Genomic DNA, 18,167 nt, shown 5'->3' on the forward strand with positions numbered 1-18,167 from the left:
GCTGCCTGACAAAATGCTTAATATCTTGCAGGGCTTCCTTTTCCTTTTGACTGTAAATAGTGTTTGGATCTCATTTCCAAAACTTTAAAATGTCAACTACGTCAAGAATGTACGGGTACACTTTAATGCAATCCAGTACATAGGAATGTAACTGATATAAACAATTCATCATGAGGTCCGTGAGGCATAGACAGGCAATTTCCTCCAAGATTACAGAAGTTCACACGCTGGATTTGCATTAAGCATATTGAAAACAAAGACTTGCTATACAAGGCAAATGAATCCCAAGCCCCTACTGTTCTGCAAGAAGAGGGAAAGGAGCAACCACCAACCAGGTCCAACCATCACCATCAACTCCATAGGATGTTGCTCTATCAGCTGGAACTTAGGGTCAAACTACATGTTATTCTGCCTATTCACTACTGGACTAGGTTTAACGTATTAGTACTAGTGTACAAGATAGCATCATCGATGCAATGAATATGAACTTGAGCACACTCCGGGAGAGAGCGGAGGACAGGAAGGCCTGGCATGCTATGGTCCATGGGGTCACGAAGAGTCGGACAGGACTTAATGACTGAACAACAACAACACTAGTGTACAAAGCCCTAAACAACTTGGGACCAGGATACCTGAGAGAGCGCCTCCTTCCTTACCAACCTGACGGGTCACTGAGGTCATCAGAGGGCATGCTCCTGGTGGTTCCACATGGACCCATGATCCAGCTGGAATCCGCCAGGAAAAGGGCCTTCAGTGCAGTGGCCCCCTTCCTGTGGAACTCCCTGTCTTTGGAGGTCAGGCAGGCGCCAACGTTGTGTTCCTTCTGGAGCCTCCTGAAGACATTGTTATTTCAAGAGGCCTTCCTTGAGTGACCAGCCGCAGTTTATTAAGTTCAGCCTAACTGCAACTGGTCTCTTTTAAAATGTTTTAACTGTTTTAACATGGTGTTTTATTCTTTTATCTTTGCCGTTCACCACTCCAAAATCTTTTGATGTGGACTGGTATATTAATACATACATACATACATACATACATACATAATAAAATGTTACGTTAAATGTGCAGAGTGCACCTACGTTCGTGATTTTTCTCCAGGTGCAGAGGAGCAATTGTCAGGCTATTGTCACCAAGACTGCGTGGGGCGGGGAGGCGTATTCCTTCCTTTCCTCAGCTGCAAGGAAGACAAAAACTGAGGCTCCAATGGCTATGGGGCTTAGGAAAAAGAAGTTCCCACTGGGACTTTTTCTCAAGCCGCATATTTGCAAAAGGCAGGGAGGTGATTTTCATTCCAATTGTAGCTGGGGAGGGATAAACTTGACCTCCCCGCATGCTGTGGTCCTGATGACAATTCCCACCCCTGCACCTGTAATTAATTAAAGAGAACACACAGATGTAGCTGCATGCCACACGATTAGAACAACATATAGGGCCAAAACAGGCATTACTTTAACTCTTTAAGAACTGCAGAAAAGGGCAACTAAAATGAACAAGGGGCTGGAGCAGCTCCCCTATGAGGGAAGGTTACAACAGCTGGGAGTGTTTAGCTTGAAGAAAAAGCAAGTAAGGGGAGATGTGACAGAGGTGTACAGAATTATGCACGGTGTGGAGACTGTGGATAGGGAGACATTTTTCTCCCTCTCTTATCATACTAGAACCCGGGGTCATTCCATGAAGCTGATTGGTGGGAGATTCAGGACAGATGAAAGGAAGAGTTTCTTCACACAGTGCAGAATTAAACTATGGAATTCAGTACAATAAGACATAGTAAAGGCCACCAATTTGGATGGCTTTAAAAGGGGGTTGGACAAACTCCTGGAGAAAAACGCTATCAATGGCCACTAGTGCTGATTGCTATATGCTACCTCCGGTATCAGAGGCAGTATGCCTATGTACACCAGTTGCTGGGGAACATGGGCAAGAGGACTGTTGCACTCATGTCCTGCTTGTGCGTTGCCTGTGGGCAGCTGGTTGGCCACTGTGTGAACAGAATGCTGGACTAGATGAATCCTTGGTTTGATCTAGCATGGCTCTGATGTTCTTAAGAAACCAAAGCAAACATAACCCCCACCCCAAAAACAGCAGTATGACTGGAGCAACTCAGCGTAGTTCAGGACACAACTCACTTTAGGTCCCAAGCCACCAGTTCAAACTGGCGTCTCCCAGTGCAGTGGTCTCCTTCAGGTATAGGCAACCTAGTCCCAGTGTTTTGGACTAAAATTCCTATCAGTCCTGACCATTGACCATGCTGGCTGGGGCTGATGGGAGTTGCAGTCCAACACATGTGAGAGCACCAGATTGCCTATGGCTGGTTTTCTTGTTGCCAGTAGGTGAAAGCCGCCTTCTTCTTGCATGTATTTTATATTCCACCTCCCTTCTATGACAGAACTCAAGTTGATGTACATGTGTCGCATGAAATCATATAATTGTATTTCTAAAGTCTGAATGAAGAGAGTTACCAGAAGAAACATAAGTTTCTCTGTTGTTGTGTTGTTAATTGTATTTAATTGCTGTACTCATTTACTTTGCATTTTTGTAAGCTCTGAATACAAAATTCAATTATTCAGCTTTGAATACAGTTTTTCCTAGAGGAAGGCAACAAAACAACTGTGCCGTGCAAACCTATTTATGTCTACTCAGAAGTAAGTCCTATGAGGCAATCCTTAACACACTTACCCAGGAATAAGGTCCCACTAAAATCAATGTGATTCACCTCTGAGTAGGCATGTGTAGGGCTTTGCTATTAATAAACCATCATCATTTTAAAAGTGACCCCTGCAAAAAAATATCCTTCTCTCATGCCCCCATCCCAACATAAAACAAACTGATTTAGTGTAGCAAGCAAAAGCTTGTAAAAGGACGCAAGACAGCTGAAACATTTGACAGACATCATTAAATGCCAGGGGATTTGTATCAGCCTTTTTACTTTAAAAGGGGCTTTGAAGTTGTCTATCTTTCATGTACTTCTTTCATGGCACATTAACAAAGAAAACTGAGCAGAGGTAAATCAAGTCCCAAGGTCACCTCTAGAGTTACAGCACCCTAGGTACCTGATGAATTAAGAATTAATGCTGCATGAGTAGCAAATATAATAAAAACTATGGGCTGCTAACCAATCTAGTTTTAAAAGTGGATCTGAACCCTTTTTATCTACAGCCAGAGCAAAGACATCTTAATCCCTCCCACCATGGTCTTGAAATATAATTATCATAATGTGAACCTAAACGTTAAGTCGCCCTTCAAACTGAGAGGGTGCTGTGAAGCAGAAAAGTAAAGGTAATTAAGGCTGGGTGAAACACTAGAAACAGAGGAAGTGAGAGGACTTGAAAGTGGCATTTACTTAAAAGTCCAGAGAGAATAATGCAGATATTCGGCAATGTAACACACATTAAAGTCGAAAGGGGTGCATAAAGGTTTGCGCAGACACGTATTAAAAAAAATAATAATACAAAGGAACTAAACACTAAACTAAAACTTTCGCCAGTAAGGGGCCCCACATCAAAGCTAGGAAGTGATTCCATTAGAAAAAGACCAAAGCATTTATTACTGATATTTAAATTGCTTAAGCAACAAAGTAGAATGCACTGGAAATTAGATGCTCAGTGGCTTTGGCTTAATCTGTTTCGGCATATTTAAATGCTCCCAGATGACCAATGGCCCAAAATGTTGCCAATTTCTAGAGCCAGGAAAGGGGGGGGGGGTGTTACCAAAAGGTAAATGAATAATCACATGGTGCAAGAAAAAATAAAATACAATTAGTAATAAAGACAAGTCTTAAGCAAGACAAAAGATACATATGGGAAAGCTGGACATACTCTTAATTTGATAACAGCCGTTTAGGGCGCAATCCTATGCACATTTTGACAGAAAAATGTCCTATGACTCCCAGCCATTTCCCAGCCAGCATGGTTTGTTGAAACAAGCTAGTTTCATAAACTACGGTTTTAAGGTGGTTGGTTCCAAACAAACCATATTTATGATTAACCACGGTTTGGCTAGAACGATACAGGAATCTGCAGTGAACTGAAAATGGAAACAAGGAGCTTCCAAAATCCTTGCAGCTGCACCAGAGGAGAGAGGAGGGGGAAATGTGTGAGCCTGGGGGGACGCTAGGCTAATTTCTGTCACAATAAACGATAATGAATCATGGCATCTGAACACATCCGACCCAGAAAACCTTAATCTGGGTTGCTACACATATTTAAATTTATAATAATATATTCCAGTCAGAAAATGTGAAGACGAGTAGAATCTAAATCTGTGTTTCTGAAACTTTTAACAGCTATTGCACACTTTTTTTTCAGAGTTAAAACTGGAGGAACAATTCACTATTACACTCCCGAAGACTGATTTTTATGGCAAACCTGCACAGGATGCAGGAGAATCCATAATGCCAAGAAAAAACAAGTCTAAAGTCCCCGTGGGCTCACGGAACTAGTCGCATGGTTCTTTAGATCCTGCCCTTGATTCAGTTACAAAGAATGACCTTCCGAAAAGCAAAGTCAGGCTCAGGATTTTGTTTTCCTAAGAATGTCAGTCTATAGCCCATCCTCCCAAGATGCCATTTGCTATCACCACACTCCTGTTATTCAAGAATGAAATATATAGCAATTTTAATACTGTTGTGGTCTTTAATGTATTTTGGATCTTGCCAAGACAAAACAGGGTGTCTGGATGAACCTGAGCTGCTTTTTTTTTTTAAGGATGAAACTGAACAATTTAGCCTAGCTTGTCTTTTAGATATAAACACCACATCTCCCCCTGAAATCTAGAACTGACAATAGGCCACAAGGGGAATGTTTGTGATGGGAAACAGGAAGTCTTCATTTTCAGATTAAAAATCATTCAGGAAAGGCCCCCCAAATATACTAGCTTTTATTTATTTATTTGTTTGTTTGTTTATTTAATTTACAATATTTATATACCATTCCACATCAAAGATTTCGGAGTGGTGAACAGCAAGGTAAAAGAATAAAATCCCATAATTAAAACAATTCAAACATTTTAAAAGAACCGATGAACATAACAAACCATGGCTGGTCACTCAGGGAAAGCTTCTTGGAATATCACGTCTTCAGGAGGCACCAAAAGCAACACAACGTTGGCACCTGCCTGACCTCCAAAGGCAGGGAATTCTACAGGAAGGGGGCCACTACGCTGAAGGCTCTCTTCCTGGTGGACTACAACCGGGCCACAGGTCCATGTGGAACCACCAGGAGCAAGCCCTCCAGTGACTGGGCAGGTTGGTAAAGAAGAAGGCGCTCTCTTAGGTATCCTGAGAGATACCTGAGAGATACCGTTCATAACAAAGCTGTACATGGCACCAATGGGAGATTTTTTTATTATTCGCACTAACTGCTGCATTGGGAGCGGGGACACAACTGGGGAGATTAAACCTCCCCTCCAGGCACATAAGGAAAAAAATATATCGATCTGCCCGCTACATATTAAACATAACATGTAGTTTGACCATCAGGGCCAAAACAGATTCTTTAAATCTGAATCTAGCAGCTACATCTCCTGCCCCCCGCCGCCAATTTTACTCTATAGTAGGCACAGAGGCCCCAATCCAGATCTTAAAAGTTCCCCCGTTCCCCCATGTTAGGGACACAATCTGGATAAGGCCCCCTGAACCTACTATAGAGTAAAAAAAATTGAAAAGCCATAGCTGCTAGATACAGGTTTGAAGTAATCTCTATTTTGGCCCTCAGGACCAAACTAAACATACTAATAATCACACATAATATAGCTATGCATGATAGTTTTCCAGTCTTACAGGGCTACTGTAAGTGCGTACAGCCCTGATTCGGATCAGAACCACGATGTCAGGGTTGGAACTGAGCCCATAGAGCCCCAAAGCAGCTCTGATTCTGAGGAAGAGTTACAACCCGTGGGAGAGGAGCCCGCTCGTCTCTCAGAGGCGCAGCTGCAGGGAGAGGCCCCCCTGCTCACATTCCTGAGAGAGATAGTGACCCTGGCAGTGAAAGAGCGGGAGATCGGTTGCTGCTAGACGCAAGGCACTCTCTTGGCGCAGAGAGAGGCGTGACGTGGAAGGCGCCAAGAGGAGGCGCTCAGCCCGCTTGGCACTACAGCAACGGCTGCGCCCCAATGCCCCACGGATAAGGGGGGGAGCCTCCCCTCCTAGCCCATAAGTTTCAGAGCTTTCCCACCCTTCTCCTCAAAATGGGGACCAGCTGCATAGATGGAGCTTAGGTTACCCTGTTAGCATACCCTTTGCAGCTCCTTGCTTAGTCGCTGGCAATTAGCATCTGAAAGAGTCATTAAGTTGTAAAGGAATAAAGCCTTGGAGAGAATCCCTTTTGTCTGCGTCTTGTTTGGGCTACTGGAGGGGACTTTAAGAGGCAGCTAAACTATGCCATGCAGGGCCACCCAAGACGGACAGGTCATGGCAGAGAGTTCTGACAAAATGTGGTCCACTGGAGAAGGAAATGGCAACCCACTCCAGTATTCTTGCCAAGAAAACCCCATGGAATGTATCACAAGGCTAAAAGAGATGACGCCGGAAGATGAGCCCCTCAGGTCGGAAGGTGTCCAATATACTACTGGGGAAGAGCAGAGGGAATTTCCAAGTAGTGCCAGAAAGAGTGAAGTGGCTGGGCCAAAACCAAAAGGACACTCAGCTCTGGATGTGTCTGGTGGTGAAAAGAAAATCCGATGCTGTAAAGAACAATATTGTTTAGGAACCTGGAATGTAAGATCAATGAATCAGGGTAAGCTGGAGGTGGTCAAACATGAGATGGCAAGATTGAACATCGACATCTTGGGAATCAGTGAACTAAAATGGACAGGCATGGGCGAATTTAATTCAGGTGACCATCATATCTACTATTGTGGGCAAGAATCCCTTAGAAGAAATGGAGTAGCACTCATAGTCAACAAAAGGGTGGGAAAAGCAGTACTGGGGTACAATCTTAAAAATGATAGAATGATCTCAGTACGAATCCAAGGCAAACCATTCAACATCACAGTAATTCAAGTCTATGCTCCAAACACTGATGACGAAGAAGCTGAGGTTGATCGGTTCTATGAAGACCTACAACATCTTCTTGAACTAACACCAAAAAAAGATGTCCTCTTCATCATAGGGGATTGGAACGCTAAAGTAGGAAGTCAAGAAATCACCGGGATAACAGGCAGGCATGGCCTTGGTGTACAACATGAAGCAGGACAAAAGCTAATAGAGTTTTGCCAAGAGAACACGCTGATCATAGCAAACACTCTTTTCCAACAGCACAAGAGGCGACTCTACACATGGACATCACCAAATGGTCAATATCGAAATCAGATTGATTATGTCCTTTGCAGCCAAAGATGGAGAAGCTCTATACAGTCAGTCAAAACAAGACCTGGAGCTGACTGTGGCTCAGATCATGAGCTGCTTCTTGCAAAATTTCGGCTTAAATTGAAGAACGTAGGGAAAACCACTAAACCATTCAGGTATGACCTCAATCATATCCCTTATGAATATACAGTGGAGGTGAGGAATAGATTTCAGGGATTAGACCTGATAGACAGAGTGCCTGAGGAACTATGGACGGAGGTCCGTAACATTGTTCAGGAGGCAGCAACGAAATCCATCCCAAAGAAAAAGAAATGCAAGAAATAAAGTGGCTGTCTGATGAGGCTTTACAAGTAGCTCACGAAAGAAGGGAAGTGAAAAGCAAGGGAGAAAGGGGAAGATATATCCAACTGAATGCAGAGTTCCAGAGAATAGCAAGGAGAGACAAGAAGGCCTTCTTAAATGAACAATGCAAAGAAATCGAGGAAAACAACAGAATGGGAAAGACTAGAGATCTCTTCAAGAAAATCGGAGATCTCAAGGGAACGTTTTGTGCAAAGACGGGCATGATAAAGGAAAAAGAAGGCAGGGACCTAACAGATGCAGATGAGATTAAGAAGAGGTGGAAAGAATACACAGAAGAACTATACAGGAAAGATCTGAATGTCCCTGATAGCCACGATAGTGCGGTCACTGAACTTGAGCCGGACATCCTAGAGAGTGAAGTCCAGTGGGCCTTAGGAAGCATTACTAACAACAAAGCTAGTGGAGATGACAGTATTCCAGCTGAGCTATTTAAAATCCTAAAAGATGATGCTGTTAAAGTGCTGCATTCAATACGCCAACAAATTTGGAACACTCAACAATGGCCGCAAGACTGGAAAAGGTCAGTTTACATTCCAATTCCAAAGAAGGGCAACACCAAAGAGTGTTCAAACTACCGCACAATTGCGCTCATTTCACATGCCAGCAAGTTGATGCTCAAAATCCTACAAGCTAGGCTTCAGCAGTATGCGAACCGAGAACTACCGGAAGTACAAGCTGGGTTTCGAAGAGGCAGAGGAACTAGAGATCAAATCACCAACATTCACTGCATCATGGAGAAAGCAAGAGAATTCCAGAAAAACGTCTATTTCTGCTTCATTGACTACGCTAAAGCCTTTGATTGTGTGGATCACAACAAACTCTGGCAAATTCTTAAAGTGATGGGAGTACCAGACCACCTTACCTGCCTCCTGAGAAACCTGTACGAGGGTCAAGAAGCAACAGTCAGAACCAGACATGGAACAACCGAGTGGTTCAAAATTGGGAAAGGAGTACGACAAGGCTGCATATTGTCACCCTGCTTATTTAACTTATATGCAGAGTACATCATGAGAAATGCCAGGTTGGATGAATCAGAGGTCGGAATTAAGATTGCTGGGAGAATTATCAACAACCTCCGATATGCAGACGACAGCATCCTAATGGCAGAAAGCGAAGAGGATCTCAAGAGCCTCTTGTTGAGGGTGAAAGAGGAGAGTGCAAAAGCTGGTTTGAAACTCAACATTAAAAAAACGAAGATCATGGCATCCGGCCCCATCACTTCCTGGCATATAGAAGGGGAAGAAATGGAAGCAGTGACAGATTTTACTTTCTTGGGCTCCAAGATCACCGCAGACGGTGACTGTAGCCATGAAATTAAAAGACGCTTGCTCCTTGGGAGGAAAGCTATGGCAAACCTAGACAGCATAGTAAGAAGCAGAGACATCACCTTGCCAACAAAGGTCCGTCTAATCAAAGCTATGGTTTTCCCAGTAGTAATGTATGGCTGTGAGAGCTGGACTATAAGGAAGGCTGAGCGCCGAAGAATTGATGCTTTCGAACTGTGGTGCTGGAGAAGACTCTTACGAGTCCCCTGGACTTCAAGGAGGTCAAATCAGTCAATCCTAAAGGAAATCAACCCTGACTGCTCATTGGAAGGACAGATACTGAAACTGAAGCTCAAGTATTTTGGCCACCAAATGCGAAGAGAAAACTCTCTGGAAAAGACCCTGATGCTGGGAAAGACTGAAGGCAAAAGGAGAAGGGGACGGCAGAGGATGAGATGGCTAGATAGCATCACCGATGCAATGAATATGAACCTGAGCACACTCCGGGAGAGAGCGGAGGACAGGAAGGCCTGACGTGCTATGGTCCATGGGGTCACGAGGAGTCGGACACAACTGAACGACTGAACAACAACAACAACAGGGTGTTCCTGACACACAGTGATCTGGGAGGGGGAGGTTAAAACTTTCCCTCCCCACCCATTTTCCCCTGAAATTCCACGCCCATGCACACACACACCATGGGGGGGGGGGTAAAAAGGGGGAGAAGCCTCCATGGAGACCCACCTGGTTTAACCAAACAGTTGGCTGCAGTCCTCATTTATTACTGTTCTTCAGAACAGCAGCCTTTTGGAATGAAAAAGGGAAACAACCAATAAGTCAGCATAGGAAAGGTTTTTTCTTGTTAAAATAACTGACCATGTTTGGCCTTGATAGAAGTGAAACTGTTGGATTGGCTATGATTTTTCACAGTTCAACTGAAGAAGAATTCACATTATTAGATAACGTCTGATGAAGATCCACGAAACAGGTACACTACCAGATGCTTGACTCTATCTCCTTCTGTGCATTTTGTAAGCTCAGTCCTGAGTTAATTTTGTTCTCCCCTTTTTTGTATTGTGCTGCACTTTGCACAATTTAATTTTACCTGTTATTTATAACAATTTCAAATGATCATTTTATTATACAACAGTTGGGTACTTTATAGCATTATTTTGCTGTTGTTTAGCAACTGTTGCCCTTCTCCTTCTATGCAGAGACATACTTTACACATACTTGGCTTTCAGTAGCATTAACATTGATGTAGTTTTGTGTTACAAAACAAAACACTATTTTTGTCTAGCATTTGAATTCCAGTAAAGCAGACAATAGAATTGTCTACTGCCAACACAGTAGCAAATTCTGCCAACACAAGTAGCGTTTTGTGAGACTTCATTTTTACTATTTCAACAATTGATTTTTTTTCTCCTTCCATTTACTTCTCCCAAGTAGTATAACCGACATTTCCACAAACAATAGAGACCAAGGCATGTTACGACAAATGGAAAGTACACTGTAAAAGAACTGCTGGGATAAAATAAGCCTATGAACATATCATAAAGGAGGTGGAAATACAGACAAAGAAACAGAATAAAATGTAAAAAGCAAAACCATTTACAGACACTTTACATCATTGTTGAGGCACCTCATTCCAAAGCTCTGCAACCATTTGATCCAAGCTTTGCTTTCAAATTGCTGTTTTCTAAATGAATTGCATCACAATGGGCAACTAAGGCCTAATCCTAACAAATCACATACGCGGCGGGAAACAAATACCTAGACGTAACTTGACTGAATGCGCCTCCGTACCAAAAAATTCCCTCCAACAAACCTATCAGGGACAAGGTTAAACTATAACCTCTCTGACACAGTAGTTTTTGGTGTGCAGGGAATTGGGGGTAATGAAGGAGCATTCGGCTACATGAGCCCTCATCTTCATTCTAAAGTGGTACAGTTCAGGGACTCCCCCATCTGCCGTCCAAGAAAACTGAACCTAAATCCCGCTGAAAACAACAAGTCTTACTTGCAACTATAGACAGGACCTAGATCTAATTAAATTTTCAAACTTTTCTCAGTGGTATTATTTGTTTAAAACGGATCATGAAAGAGCTCAATACCTGCAAACTCTTATTTTTGTTTCTTTGAGAACCTCATTTACAGAACTATGCTTCCAAACCGTGACCACAGCATTCTTGGATGGAAGATATAGGCACGTTCCAAGAAACCTACGGTTCTGTCTCTGTGGTATGGGAGAGGTAGAGGATATCTCACATTATTTACTGTACTGTTGTTGTTGTTCAGTCGTTAAGTCGTGTCCGACTCTTCGTGACCCCATGGACCATAGCAGGCCAGGCCTTCCTGTCCTCCGCTCTCTCCCGGAGTGTGCTCAAATTCATATTCATTGCATCGGTGATGCTATCCAGCCATCTCATCCTCTGCCGTCCCCTTCTCCTTTTGCCTTCAGTCTTTCCCAGCATCAGGGTCTTTTCCAGAGAGTTTTCTCTTCGCGTTAGGTGGCCAAAGTATTTGAGCTTCAGCTTTGGTATCTGTCCTTCCAATGAGCAGTCAGGGTTGATTTCCTTTAGGATTGACTGATTTGACCTCCTTGTATTTTATATCAATATCCCAGGGAGAGATTCCTGGGACAGATTTTGGCACCCTTACAGGGTAAAAGTATCTATGCGAAGATCTGTTGGTTACTGTCAGACTGCGACCCTTACATTACACACAAAACGCTGAGACAGCAAAACATATTTGTGCAATCACTCTGAATGCTGTAGCAATGGACTGTGCAGGTGATTTGTTAACTTGATTCTGCTTACGTTCTGTTACTGCATGATTTATTTTCTTGGGCTCCAAGATCACCGCAGACGGTGACTGTAGCCATGAAATTAAAAGACGCTTGCTCCTTGGGAGGAAAGCTATGGCAAACCTAGACAGCATAGTAAGAAGCAGAGACATCACCTTGCCGACAAAGGTCCGTCTAATCAAAGCTATGGTTTTCCCAGTAGTAATGTATGGCTGTGAGAGCTGGACTATAAGGAAGGCTGAGCGCCGAAGAATTGATGCTTTCGAACTGTGGTGCTGGAGAAGACTCTTACGAGTCCCCTGGACTGCAAGGAGGTCAAATCAGTCCATCCTAAAGGAAATCAACCCTGACTGCTCATTGGAAGGACAGATACTGAAGCTGAAGCTCAAATATTTTGGCCACCTAATGCGAAGAGAAAACTCTCTGGAAAAGACACTGATGCTGGGAAGGACTGAAGGCAAAAGGAGAAGGGGACGGCAGAGGATGAAATGGCTAGATAGCATCACCGATGTAATGAATATGAACTTGAGCACGCTCCGGGAGAGAGCGCAGGACAGGAAGGCCTGGCGTGCTATGGTCCATGGGGTCACGAAGAGTCAGACACGACTGAACAACGACAACTGCATGATGCTTTAAGTTAAGTTGTTCGTAATGGCTATTAGTCAAATACAATAAAATGTTCAAACTCAGACTACTTGTGCCAACTAAAGATACCTTGATTTAAACAAGGGTTAGTCCAGATTAACTATTGTTGGATTGTGCCCACTATCTGCAGTATAGCCCAGTTCTGACATACCAATCCTAGTCTGATAAACTATGGTTTATTGGCCAGGGAACAAGCTGTGTGCTTGCATTCCGCCCTCCCCTCAAGCACACAGTTTCAGCAAAGCTGTTTTAGTTTCTTGGTGATATCCGAACTGAGGAGATGCTGTTTAAACGCTCCTTCCAAACCAGGTTGTGAAACCCATTATGTCTGAACTGGGCCTACGACTTTTTGAAAAAGTGCAAAATTCTACACTGATTGGATTTGGTAGTAACAAAAACAAGCTTTCAGCTCAAAGCTTCCTATTTGGAAATAAAACACTTGAAGTGTTTTAATATTAGTCCTGGTAGAGAGCACATATCACTTATAAAGTTCCCATGGAATAATGGGCTCAAGTTACAGGAAGCCAGATTCCAGCTGAACATCAGGAAAAATATCCTGACTGTTAGAGCAATACAACAATGGAACCCATTACCTAGGAAGGTGGTGGGCTCTCCCACACTGGAGGCGTTCAAGATGAGGCTGGACAGCCATCTGTCAGGGATGGTCTGACCTGGATTCCTGCACTGAGCAGAGGATTGGACTCGATGGTCTTATAGGCCCCTTCCAACCCTACTATTCTATGATTCTATGATTTTCATCACTGGTGGTCTAGTTTCATTTTGGTATTTGGCTGGCATAACTGGCTAATGGTGGAAGGGTTCTCTGCTTAAACATTACTGCAGTAACATAGTATCCAGGGCAATTGCCAACCAACTTCTATCTGCCACATAAGTTTCCAATTAAGCCTGAGGATTCTCAGCTGAAAGCACAACTAGTACTGATGAGCATCCCCGCCCCCCCTTGGCCATTTCATTTATTTATCATATTATTTATATGCTGCTTCTCGCTTTCTCTCTCTCTCCCTCTCCCTCTCCCTCTCTGCATGTGTATATTTTTACAAAATCAGTGATAAACACATAATATTTAAGCAAAGCTGTTTAATGATTGCATTTTCTGTTTGTTTTTGTAATATCTATTATTCACTGCCCTGGTAGCTTTTGATGAAGGGCTGTTTATAAATATCTAAATAAAAAACATAAATGATCACTAAAATAGTCAATTAAATAAATAAATAAAAAGGAGAAGCAGCAGAGACAAGATGACTCAATTAAAACAGCAGAACAACGAAACGCTAAAAGCTTGCCTCAGCAAAAACTGTCTTAGCCACCCCGCTAAATGCAGAGAGGAAGGAAGCCTGTTGGACCTCACTAGTTTCCACAGTTGCGATGCCACCACTGAAAAGGCCGTCTCCATTTCCCACCAACATTTTCCTAACAGTGATGGGCTGAATCAGATTCTAACAGTTGGGCTGGTTCACATGGGCATGGCAATTGTGAAAGCTCTTCACATACATAATCTCGGTAATCGTTACAACAACCTTGTAAAGTAATGTGGCATTATTCGGATATTCCAGATGTGGTGATGAGGCTGAGAGAGTTGCTGGCCTAAGGCCCACTGGAAAGTGTATGACTAAGGCAACGTTTGAACCAGGGCCTTTCTGGATCTCAGCTCCAGGCCTGGTGTCATTGGGTGTCATTCCCAGGCAGGGAATCAAAACATCCTAGCAAGGCCCAGCACCAACACCTGCCCTGGGCCCTTTGTGAAAACAACATTCATACTGGCCCCAACAAGCTGCCATCCTTTGGTTTGGACAGTGCCCCAGAAGACAACTCACCCTTCACCATGTTTGTGTGATAGCAGCCAATGACCCTGGAGCATTGTGGGGGACTATGGCCACTGCCTATAGTTGCCAGCACCACCAAGGTAACCTCCTCATAATCCCTAGGGAGGCTCACTAGGTGGCACCTTACCTGAGGACCCCTCAATCCTGGAGCCAGCCCAGCTCTCATCTTTAGCCATTCTGCTACTCACATGTGCTCAGTAACACTAGGCCCGGAAAAAACAGGGTCACCACTGAATGGTCTCTTTTACTTTCTCTATACGGGCAGTCTAGCTAAAATAAACAACAGTAAGTAAGGGCAGTTTAGTGTCCCTTTGTGTGTCCCAAAGAGTCCTAAGATTTGTTCTCACAGGCGGGAAAACAAGCTGATTCAGTAGAAGGTGATACATGGGGAAAGGGCAGTCTCAAAACAACCTGCTATGAAAGCAACTGACATAAACACGCGTCATAAATGTTCTCACCAGTAAGCGACGTCCAGAGGTGCAAAGTATTTCTTCATAATTAAATCAGCAAAGTAAGCTTCTGTTTCCCTACAAGCCGTTCCATTGCCAATCACAACAGTGCCACAGCTTTCAATGGGAAGGAAGAGAAGTTTAAGGTTAAGGAAGTCTAAAATGGTCGCACCATCCAACCCCTATATTTGCTTCCCCTGCCATCTAACCATCAGGGGGGCAGAGAAAAGAAGGTGCACCTGCCTTAAAAAAAACTGTACCCAACTGAGTTAACATGCACAGACCCACATAATGTGGTATGTTGTTTTAGACAATGACTGCATTTGCACAAAGACTGTAGGACATGAGACAACAGGCTTAAGTTACAAGAAGTAGGGATGACCATGGCGGGGCAATCTGGCCCTTTTTGGGCTCGACGGATTTCCCGAGCCCCCAGCTCAGCTTCCATTTGTGAGCTGAGCCACAGGCTGTTTCCCGGAAGCCGGGAAATTTCTCAGGGATTTCCCCCCTGAAATCACCATTTATGCGAATTGCAATTTGCATAATTTGCACAAATTTGTGGCCATAAATTGCTCAGTTTGCACAAACTATGGCCATAAATTGCTTAATTTGAGCAAACTATGATCATAAATTGCTTAATTTTACACAAATTGCAGGTGCAAGCTGAGCAAATTAAGCAATTTCCAGCCACACGTTGCACAACTTGCAGCTGCAATTTGCACAGATTGTGCAAGTCACAGCTGCAATTTGCATAAATGGTGATTTTAGGGGAAGGGAGGAATGAAAATCCATGAGCTGGCTTGACTCATACAGATCAAGTTAGGCCAGCAGTTAGGTTAGCCAGCCGGAATCCGGGGTGGGGGGGGGGGTGCTGAAAGCTCAGCGAGCTTCACCTCTTGGACCGATTCCTTCGACATCCCTAACAGGAAGGCAGACTTTGGCTGGACAACAGGAAGAGCTTCCTAATGGTCACAGCAGTGAGACAATGGAACCAATTGCCTAGGGGGGTGGAGTGCTCTCTGTCGCTGGAGGTATTCAAGCAGAGATGGGACAGCCGCTTTAATCTGGATTCCTGGCACAGAGCAGGGGGTTGGACACGCAGGCCTAAATGGCCCCTTCCAACTCTATGATAAGCCAGAATCCTGGCTTCTCATTCACAAGCAAGCATATTGGTGCTTACTGCCTAACCGCTCCCACTTAGCTCCTCCCACCAGTGGCATCAGTAACCAGGAACTCACTAGCAAGAAAAAGCATATTCTTACACCCAAATCTGACTCTTGGCTTTTCACGCCTAAGCCAGGAATCGTAAGCCAACTTCAAAGTCTGGTATCACACTCTGGCTTGTTAGGGGAGCAACAAACCCAAGAGTCTCAGTTCGGATGTATCACTAAGCTTTTTCTTCGTGGTGAGTTCTTCTGGCAACTTGCTTGGGCACTGGCAAACTTGCTTGTGAATGGTAAGGCCGGATTCCCTGGAATTCTAGCTTATCATTTTGTGTGAATGCAGCCAGTAAAAGTACGAATAGCTGGTATTTATTTATGTATGTATTTATTTACATGATTCTAGGGCAGTTTCCAAAAACAATCCAAATATAAAATATAAGAATGTAAGAAGAGCCCTGCTGGATCAGACCAAGGGTCCAGCTTGTCCAGCATTCTGTTCACACAGTGGCCAACCAGCTGTCCACCAGGAACCCACAAGCAGGGCATGAGTGCAACAGCACCCTCCCACCCATGCTCCCCAGCAACTGGTGTACACAGGCATACTGCCTCTGATAGTGGAGGTAGCATATAGCCATCAGGACTAGTAGCCATCGATAGCCTTTTCCTCCAGGAATATGTCCAACCCCCTTTTAAAGCCATCCAAATTGGTGGCCATCGCTATATCATGTGGTAGCAAATCCCATAATTTAACTATGCACTGTGTGAAGAAGTACTTCCTTTCATCTGTCCTGAATCTCCCACCAATCAGCTTCATGGGATGACCTCAGGTTGTAGTACGATGAGAGAGGGAGAGAAATGTCTCCCTATCCACATTCTCCACACCATGCATAATTTTGTACACCTCTATCATGTTTCCCCTTACTCGCCTTTTTTCCAAGCTAAAGAAACCCAGCTGCTGTAACCTTCCCTCAGAAAACCTTCCTTCATAAAAACAAAAGAATTCTCGCTGGTTGGTGTAAGCTTCTCCTTGATCTCTTTAACCCAGTTCCATTTATTTATGTCTCTTGAATGGATTAGAAAATGTAACAGAGGCTGTAAGGGGCAGCATGGGCTACCACCACTATTCCATGTGCAGAGGATGCTGGGAGTATCTTCTCTAGAGAACTGAACCTGGTTACTACAGTAACTATTAACATAATGCTGCATCACTAACATTGATAGGAGAAGGGAAGGGAAATTTCCATCAGAGAAAAGAAGTGAAGCCTGCTGATCTCTGAACCATGCATGCATGAGTGCACAAATATATTATGTCTGGCATACATACCCAAATTAACAGGGAAGTTTGAAAACTTACTTTGAAGGGGTGTAGAGTGGCTCCATTACAGGGGCAACAGGACTGGCCAGAACTGGACGACTGTACCTGGCTTAATAAGCTGAGTTATGAACATATTTTTTGGTCACTCATGTAGCCCCTTGTCTCTTCCCTTCGTGTTGTGCAGTTTCATCCAGCCTGGGAAACTATGGTTATCCAGATCAGAATAAGCCACAATCTTTAAACCATGGCTTGCAGTTGGCCTGAGACGGAATAGGAAACTCTGGATAACTGGAGACTTCTGCACTGTACTGAGGCAAGAAGGGAGGAGGAAAACGCTTGTGTTCACGGGCACAAGGCTTCTGGATATCTCAGCTTGTTAAGCCGAGATGGAGAGAATGCAGCCCCTCTCATGCTACACTCCACTGGCAATTTCATTGCCCACCTGCACAGCACAAGAGGAAATGGTGGCCCTAATGAACATGCTAATGTTCTCTCCTGCAATACCCACAAAGACTTGAGAAAGACTGCAAAATAAGGGGTGGTTTCAGGGGAATCTTTTTTTTTCAGGGGAATCTTTTTGCAATCTTTTTCAGGCATGAAAAAGATTGCAAAAAGCACCTTCTTCATTTCAGCTCAGCTCTAGTAAGTGTAGACAAAATAGCAGCAAGAACTTCTTTAACATACTTGTAATCCAACAGAAGTTTCCGAATCTTCTGAGCTTCATGGAATCCTTTACCAGAATGTAAGTAGACAACATCAGTATGGAGTATCTGACCTAAGCCAAGAAGAAAGGAAAAGCTATCTTGTTAAGGAAGAATCTCTATGGCCTGTTTCAAACATAACATTAAACCATGGTTTCACGCATTGGGAACAAACCTCAGCAAACCTTGCATTCAGCCCACCTCTCTCTGAGGGGAGATTGAAATATTTTGCTTCCTGTTTTAAACTAATCAGGGTTTCCTGTTATGTCCAAAATGGGGGGAACTCTGGTTAGTTTACATTATGGTTTGTTGAAAC

General features: G+C 43.7%; 1 protein-coding gene across 6 annotated transcripts in view; it reads right to left on the reverse strand.

The window, feature by feature from the left end:
* SRBD1 (S1 RNA binding domain 1) overlaps positions 1 to 18,167 on the reverse strand; it is a 275,489-nt gene that overhangs the window by 203,754 nt on the left and 53,568 nt on the right. For 5 of the 6 annotated variants that reach the window (XM_084828968.1, XM_084828967.1, XM_084828971.1 and 2 more), the window contains exons 13-14: positions 17,835 to 17,925; positions 14,682 to 14,789 (exon numbers count right to left, since the gene is read on the reverse strand). In XM_084828968.1, coding sequence (XP_084685094.1) covers positions 14,682 to 14,789; positions 17,835 to 17,925 — 199 coding nt within the window. The remainder of the gene's footprint in view (positions 1 to 14,681; positions 14,790 to 17,834; positions 17,926 to 18,167) is intronic. The other variant, XM_084828969.1, reaches the window with a different exon arrangement.

This window comes from Heloderma suspectum, chromosome 1 (assembly GCF_057233095.1).
Source record: "Heloderma suspectum isolate Gila_16-S chromosome 1, 16-S_ref, whole genome shotgun sequence".
Classification (NCBI taxonomy): domain Eukaryota; kingdom Metazoa; phylum Chordata; class Lepidosauria; order Squamata; family Helodermatidae; genus Heloderma; species Heloderma suspectum.